This window comes from Pseudoliparis swirei, chromosome 15, assembly GCF_029220125.1.
Source record: "Pseudoliparis swirei isolate HS2019 ecotype Mariana Trench chromosome 15, NWPU_hadal_v1, whole genome shotgun sequence".
Classification (NCBI taxonomy): Eukaryota; Metazoa; Chordata; class Actinopteri; order Perciformes; family Liparidae; genus Pseudoliparis; species Pseudoliparis swirei.
In genome coordinates, this window is record NC_079402.1 from 22,274,488 (window position 1) to 22,281,987 (window position 7,500).

The window sequence follows — 7,500 nt, forward strand, 5'->3', positions numbered from 1 at the left end:
TCCTGACCACCAGGGGCGACTCCTCTGGTTGTATAGAAGTCTATGCTTCATGTGTTAAAGCTGCATTCTCTCTCCTGACCACCAGGGGGCGACTCCTCTGGTTGTATAGAAGTCTATGCTTCATGTGTTAAAGCTGCATTCTCTCTCCTGACCACCAGGGGGCGACTCCTCTGGTTGTATAGAATGCTTCATGTTAAAGCTGCATTCTCTCCTGACCACCAGGGGGCGACTCCTCTTGTTGTATAGAAGTCTATGCTTCATGTGTTAAAGCTGCATTCCCTCTCCTGACCACCAGGGGGTGACTAGTACATGATGGTCATTTACAGTCAAACAGACCATGAAGCAGGGGACCTTTAGGGGCGGAGCTACAAGGTGATTGACTTAGGGGCGGAGCTACAAGGTGATTGACTTAGGGGCAGGAGCTACAAGGTGATTGACTTAGGGGCGGAGCTACAAGGTGATTGACTTAGGGGCGGAGCTACAAGGTGATTGACAGGCGTCTCGATGTCACAAAAAACAAGATGTTGACGAAATCTTGAAATCTTAGAACTCGAGGCTTCAGACCCGTCGGTTCAACGAACACGCGTAGTCGTCGTCATCGTCTTCATCATTTGGCTCCTCCCCTTTTGCTCATTCTCGACTCCTTCCAGCAAAACCTGCTGACGATGGAGCAGATCGTGACGGTGGAGGAAACGCAGATTAAAGACAAGAAGTGCATCCTGCTGCGCATCAAGGGCGGCAAGCAGTTCGTCCTGCAGTGTGAGGTAGACCTGACCCCCCAGACCTGACCCCCCAGACCTGACCCCCAGACCTGACCCCCCAGACCTGACCCCCCAGACCTGATCCCCCAGACCTGATCCCCTTTTCGACCCCCCCTGTGACCCTTGTGACCTCTATATGATCTATGTGAGCTCTGTGACCCCATGTGACCTCTGTGTGACCCTGTGTGACCTCTGTGTGACCCCTGTGACTCTCTGTGACCTCTGTGTGACCCCTGTGTGACCTCTGTGTGACCCCTGTGCCCTCAGAGCGACCCTGAGTTTGTGCAGTGGAAGAAGGAGCTGACGGAGGCCTTCACGGAGGCCCAGAAGCTGCTGCGTCGGGCCCCCAAGGTCATCGGCAAGGGCCGCGCCGGCCTGGTGGAGCTCTCCAAGCCGCCACTCACACACCGCAACAGCAACGGGCTGTGAACACACACACACACACACACACTGCAGCCCACCTCCTCCCTTCCTCATCCGCTTGCAGGACATTCAACCTACACACACACACACACACATAACACACACACACACTTTCTCTCGACCAATCAGTGCGCCGCGTCTTGTGGTCTCCTCCCTGTGCGTGGGCTGAGGAGGAGACTCGGCATGTGAAGGACTCCTGCATGAATGTGACGATGGCTCCGCCCCCTAGTGACCACGCCCCTCCCCCCCCACACACAATGACCACGCCTCCTCCCCGTGACCACGCCCCCTCTAGGGGGGGATGTATTTCTGCAAGAGGAAAAACAAACAAAAGAAAGAACAATTCAAACAGACGATGGCTCCGCCCCCCACGCCTCCGCCCCCCCCACGCCTCCGCCCCCCCCACGCCTCCACTACTGACGTGCATAACGTGCCAACATCAACATTTACTTGAGTCACCTGAGGAGGAGGAGGAGGAGCCACAAGGAGCCACAGACTCTTTCTCATTGGCTCTTGTACGGCCGGTTCCATGAAGACTGAGACAACTACAATGTACCGGTTGTGTTTGAAGGCAACACTTAAAGAAGAAGGGAGGGGGAGGGGCTAAGCGTGTAACCCCCTCCCCCCCTCCTCTCTCTCTCCAGTGTTTTAGTCCAATGTGTTTTATTATCAGGACGTCTATTTGTGTCTGCTTGAGGAGAGGAGGGGGAGAGGAGGGGGAGGAGGGGGAGGAGGAGGGGGAGGGGGGGTGAGACACGTGGAGGCCAGAAAGAAACCTCCTTTTTAAAGGGAAACAAAAGTGCCGCTTCTTCACGGTGACGTCGGTGTTGATGGGATCTGTAGTCCAGCGGCTCCTCAGTGGCCTACAGGTCCCAGGATGCATCGCTTCAAGAGCGCGCGCCTGACGGCGACTTCCTGCCCCGTCGCTACTGAGCGCGTGCAGACCGGTACGACGGCGCGAGAACTACAGATCATCGTTAGCCGTTAGCTAACAGAGTTAGTATCGCGCTGCGTTAGCTAACGAAGTTAGCATCGCGTTGTGTTAGCATCGCGCTGTGTTAGCATCGCGCTGCGTAAGCTAACGAAGTTAGTATCGCGTTGTGTTAGCATCGCATTGTGTTAGCATCGTGCTGCGTAAGCTAACGAAGTTAGTATCGCGTTGTGTTAGCATCGCGTTGCGTTCAAGCTCCGTTCCGTGAAAACTACTTTTTAGGCTGAATTGAGCTGAGTTGTGACGTCATCGCGGTGTGTTCAATGTACTCAAGTAAAAACATGTTCACGACCATTTTAAATATATATGGAATCATCGTTTCTGTGAACGCTTCACCGATCGACTTCATTGATCGTCGATACTGAATTTCCACGTGAACCGACGTTTTCTTAAGGAGCCTGAACGTTGCGCTCTGTGTTCTGTTTGTTTGTGTCGTCGCCTCACAACAACAACAACAACAACAACCCCCCCCCCCGCAGCATGAAGCCCATTGAGGCATCTATGGATCCTGCTCCTGCTGTGTGAGGCGTTCAGGTGTTCTAGGAAGTTTAAATAGTTTCTGTTCACGCCCTCTGAGCCGGACACATTTCCCAGAATGCATCTGGGTTGACGCCGAGTAAAGATTATTGTTGTTTATTATTGTTGATCAGTCCGATAACGAAGACGGAACGACAGTCGGAAGTTTTTACTTTTATTCAAATTAATTCCGTTTCCTCGCGTTTCAAAATAAAAGCATGACATCGACATGAAGGTAGATTTTTATCTTTCGTCTCGGATGACTTCTTCTTTTCATTAGTTCAAACAGATAAACAAACAAACAGATAAACAAACAGACGGAGCGTTCTTTGATTTCAGGGTGTTGGGTTTTCGTACTTTCCGCAGTCCTTGAACCTGTCGGGGGGGTCGTCTTAAAGAGAAACTGGTCTTTTATTTTGGTAACCGAGACGTCTCGTGTCTCCGTGTCGTTATGTTGTTGCACCTTTTACCCAAATGTTACTTAATAGTTGTTAAATGTGCCAAATAACTGTCGCTGAGCGGGGAACCAATGGGAAGCCTCCGTTCGCTCACACACAACGTGGCGGTGGAGGGGTTAAACTGACCAAACATTCTATAGGTGTGTGTGTGTGTGTGTGTGTGTTGCCACTTCACACGCCACCTGTCCGTCACGTCTCTACGCTCTTTTAAATATTTTATTTTTCAGCCGTCACACACACACATGCACACGCACACTCTCACACACACTCTCACACACTCGCACACACACACATGCACACACTCTCGCACACACACACACACACACGCACACTCTCACACACACTCACACATGCACACGCTCACACACACACACTCACACACGCACACTCACACACACTCACACATGCACACGCTCACACACACTCACACACACATGCACACACACTCTCACACGCACACGGATGAACTCAGACACAAATTAAAAAAGGAAAAAAAGACTAAAAAGACAGGAAATAGGAAAGAGAAAACAAACAATTGAAAGTCTATATAAATATATATGTGTAAATGAAATGAAGCTTCAGGTTTATTTAAAGATTTAATGTAGAGACGTTTGGTTTCTCCTGATGTCCGTGTTCGTGGTGACTACAGGGGTCCAGAGGGTTCAGGACTACAGGGGTCCAGAGGGTTCAGGACTACAGGGGTCCAGAGGGTTCAGGACTACAGGGGTCCAGAGGGTTCAGGACTACAGGGGTCCAGAGGGTTCAGGACTACAGGGATCCAGAGGGTTCTGGACTACAGGGGTCCAGAGGGTTCAGGACTACAGGGGTTCATATTTATTGAGGCCTCCACACACACAGATACTACTGGATTTGGGTTGCTGTCGCCGTGAGGTCACCACACCAGAGGTCAGGTGACCTCACGTGACCTCTCTGGTGGTCAGGTGACCTCCAGGTGACCTCACGTGACCTCTCTGGTGGTCAGGTGACCTCACGTGACCTCTGGTGGTCAGGTGACCTCACGTGACCTCTCTGGTGGTCAGGTGACCTCACGTGACCTCTGGTGGTCAGGTGACCTCACGTGACCTCTGGTGGTCAGGTGACCTCCCTGTTGGGGTCGTTGACAGTTTGTTTCTCTCGGTTTGTCGCGTGTCGACGACATGAATAAAAAACTTTCTCTGTGTCGCCGTCGTGTTTTATTCCTTAAAGTTTAGTTTTTACTTCTTTTCCTGCGTTACGTTTTAATAATCGGATCTTTATTTGTTAGATTAAATAAAGTTATTCAAATGAGCTGCGACTCTAATGACATGGATGACTTTTACTTTTGAATAATACTTTAAAATGTCTTCAAACTTTAAAAAGAAACTTTTTCCCGCTGCTTTAAAAGTGAAATTCACGAAAAGTTTTTAATTATTTATTTCCTCGTGATGCGTTCATGAACCTCCGTAAGAAAAGTAGTCGGATAAAAAAAAATGAAGTTTGGAGTTTTTCCCCAAGAAAGTTCCAACGGTGAAATAAAAAGGGGGCGTGGCTTCACACCTGTGGTAAATTAAGTTGTATTTACTCATTCTAAACTTTATAATTTATACTTCTGTTATATTTATTAATACTTGTTACAGGAATAGAGGTTGTGATCTGATGCAGTACTTTACTTCTTATCGGAGTACTAGTACACAAAGTACACACTGTGGAACACATTTTATAATAATATAACAGTAGAATAAATACTTGTACTTCTGATACTTTTACCAAAGTACTTTGTATATTCCGGTTGTTTGTTTTGAAGTAATTTTAAATGATTTCTACCAATAATTAAATTAAATGAATCAGATTATCTTTTGTGTATTTGGAAAGTTTTATAACGAAATGCAGAACAATTTATGAAATGACGTCTAATGAGCTGAAAACATCAACAAACAACAAAACAACAACAAACATCAACAAACAAACAACAACACACTTTAAGATCAGACGTTACATATAAATAATGTATTTGGAGTTCAGAGGAATCAACGAGTTTATAAAGATAAAAACGTGTGTGTGTGTGTGTGTCCCAGCTGGAGCTGCCAGTCACGGTGGGCAGCTGATGCAGATCTGCACATGTGTTGGGAACAGCCGGAGTCGTCCCCCCCCCCCCCTCCTCCTCCTCTCTACGCCCCCCCCCCCTCATCACCCCCTTCTCCCTTTTATTCATCTATTGAAAATGAAGTAGAACTTTCTTATTGTCTTCTTCTTCTTCTTCTGTTCTGTGTCACTGTCCCCACACAGCCTGCCCCCCCCTCCTCTCTATTTATAGCGGGCCCTTATCCCCACCTGTGATTGGCTGCAGACCCCCGCGTCTCTATTTCTGACCTCCGGCCGCAGCTCGCGCTCCCGACGTGTCTCCGTGGTGCGTTCGAGTGTTTGTGGGACTTTCAGGACGTTTCTCTGGACTTTTGTGGACCTGCTGAGCCGGTGTTGTTCCTTCAGGTACGTCCCAGGTGTGTTCACGTCGAGAGGCTTTTGTTATGGAGGGGGAGGGGAGGGGAGAGGCCTCCGTCAGAGCCCCCCCCCCCCTCAAGTCCTCCAGGAGAGCCGTTGGACCAGAACCAGCTGGTTTTAAGGTTCTTCTTGGTGGTTTCTGGTGGGTCGGTTCAGAGCCTCATCCGGTTATAACCAGCTGTGGAATCTTTATATATATTTGTATATATTTATAGTTATATATATATATATATGTGACTTTTGTTTAAATGCAGGAAAAATACTATATAAATAATGTTTATAACAAATATATATATATATAAAATATAATATTTTATATATAAAATACAATATTTTATATATATATACATCAAATATAATATTGTATATATATAGTATAATATTTTATTTGATATATATATGTATATATATATATATGGTTGTGTGACAGAAAATAATGTGATATTCAAGCTTCATTAAATATGTATTTTAAATGCTTCTGACAGTTTAAACAACAGCTGTGGTCCTAGTTTACAAATATTAAGGTTATAAGTTTAAACCTTCACTTCCCCCTTGTGGCAGCGAGCGTTATTACACAAACTACCCATGAGTACTTTAACATACTATTCATACTTTATGATAGCTGATAGGTTTGAACACGGAGCTTTGATCTCATTGAGCATCCGACTTATTGAATCTACACATCATGATCCCACATCTCAGGAAATGTACTTTCACCTCCGGAGAGAGAAGGTCAGATCTCATGTTCTTCACGTCCTCAATGTTCAGGGTCACCTTCACCTTCTTCTTCTTTGGCTCTCTTCGAAGGCGGTCGCATTTTCTCTCCCTCTCCTCCCCATGACCTTCCCTTCCCTGCTTGGCTTCTCTCGTCATGTCTTGTCTTGTTTTATACTTGAGAGACTCTCTCCTCATCGCTCTTCGAACTAAAAACCATGGACCGATCAACTGATCATCTGATCAACTGGTCTCTCAACGCAATTGACACCGTCTTCTCGACGAGAAGCTTGGGTTCGGGGGAACCTGCCCGTCCTGCCGGGACGTTGCAGCTGGTTACACGATGGACGTGTCGTGTGCCTAGCAGCCTTTCCGTGGAGGACGTAGATGACATCTACCTATTCGAACTATGATTACAGGATTTCTGCTGTTTGGATTTGGCGTTGCCCTGGTTTATCGGAAAATTAAGGACACGGGGACACCCGGTAAAAGCCCCTAAAGGCTGCCCGACGAAATTGGATCGATTTGAAAAATGGGAGGAAAGTGGTGGAATAGTAGGTGCGCAAATTGGATGTAGCTGCTGGAAGACCAAACAATCCCAATCTTATCTGCTGCTCCCTCAACCAGAACGGGCCTTGGCCAAGGCCGTTACTGGAACAACAACTCCTGAAGATCGCTGAAGTGAGAACCTCTCTCATTCCTTCCCCTATCCACAGACACCTGTGGTTGTTTTCTCCCAGGACCTTTCAAGGCTATCTCCATGGCAACGACCATCTTATGGACTGTGAACTCTGTCTGTTGTGGCCTGGGGGTGGACGACATACCAGACCACGCACACACAAACTTTCAATATACTGATTTGCATTCACTACCCCCCTCCCCCCATCCCACGCCTTCGCCTGCTTCTACCCCCAGTGTGACCGGACGGGCTGTGGCTGGCGCTGTGAGGCTGGCGCCGGACCGGCTGGCTGCTTGTCGGTGCTGGTTACCTTCTGCCCCAATGGATGGGCTTAGATCACCCAGTTGTTGGATTACCTCCCTCCCCTTCCTACTCGTTGCAAGTCATGTCTAAAATGTATGTGCTTATGTGCTAAGGTGTTTTTCCTGCTCCCACACTGTACCCCTCTCGGGGCATAGTCGGGGGGTTGGTGTTTTTTTC

General features: G+C 47.8%; 1 protein-coding gene, 1 long non-coding RNA gene and 1 pseudogene across 2 annotated transcripts in view; all 3 read left to right on the forward strand.

Moving 5' to 3' along the window:
• The window catches only part of LOC130205727 (beta-adrenergic receptor kinase 2-like), a 19,104-nt pseudogene extending 17,229 nt beyond the window's left edge, over positions 1 to 1,875 (forward strand).
• Positions 1,876 to 4,007: 2,132 nt separating this feature from the next.
• LOC130205549 (uncharacterized) lies at positions 4,008 to 4,331 on the forward strand. The gene is made up of 2 exons (XR_008833942.1): positions 4,008 to 4,060; positions 4,102 to 4,331. It is a non-coding gene; the product is annotated as an uncharacterized LOC130205549 (long non-coding RNA).
• Positions 4,332 to 4,581: 250 nt separating this feature from the next.
• Positions 4,582 to 7,500, forward strand: part of LOC130205729 (unconventional myosin-XVIIIb) — a 32,757-nt gene continuing 29,838 nt past the window's right edge. Inside the window, exons 1-2 of the mRNA XM_056433226.1 lie at positions 4,582 to 4,591; positions 5,476 to 5,615. Of these exons, the coding sequence (XP_056289201.1) occupies positions 4,582 to 4,591; positions 5,476 to 5,615 (150 nt within the window). The remainder of the gene's footprint in view (positions 4,592 to 5,475; positions 5,616 to 7,500) is intronic.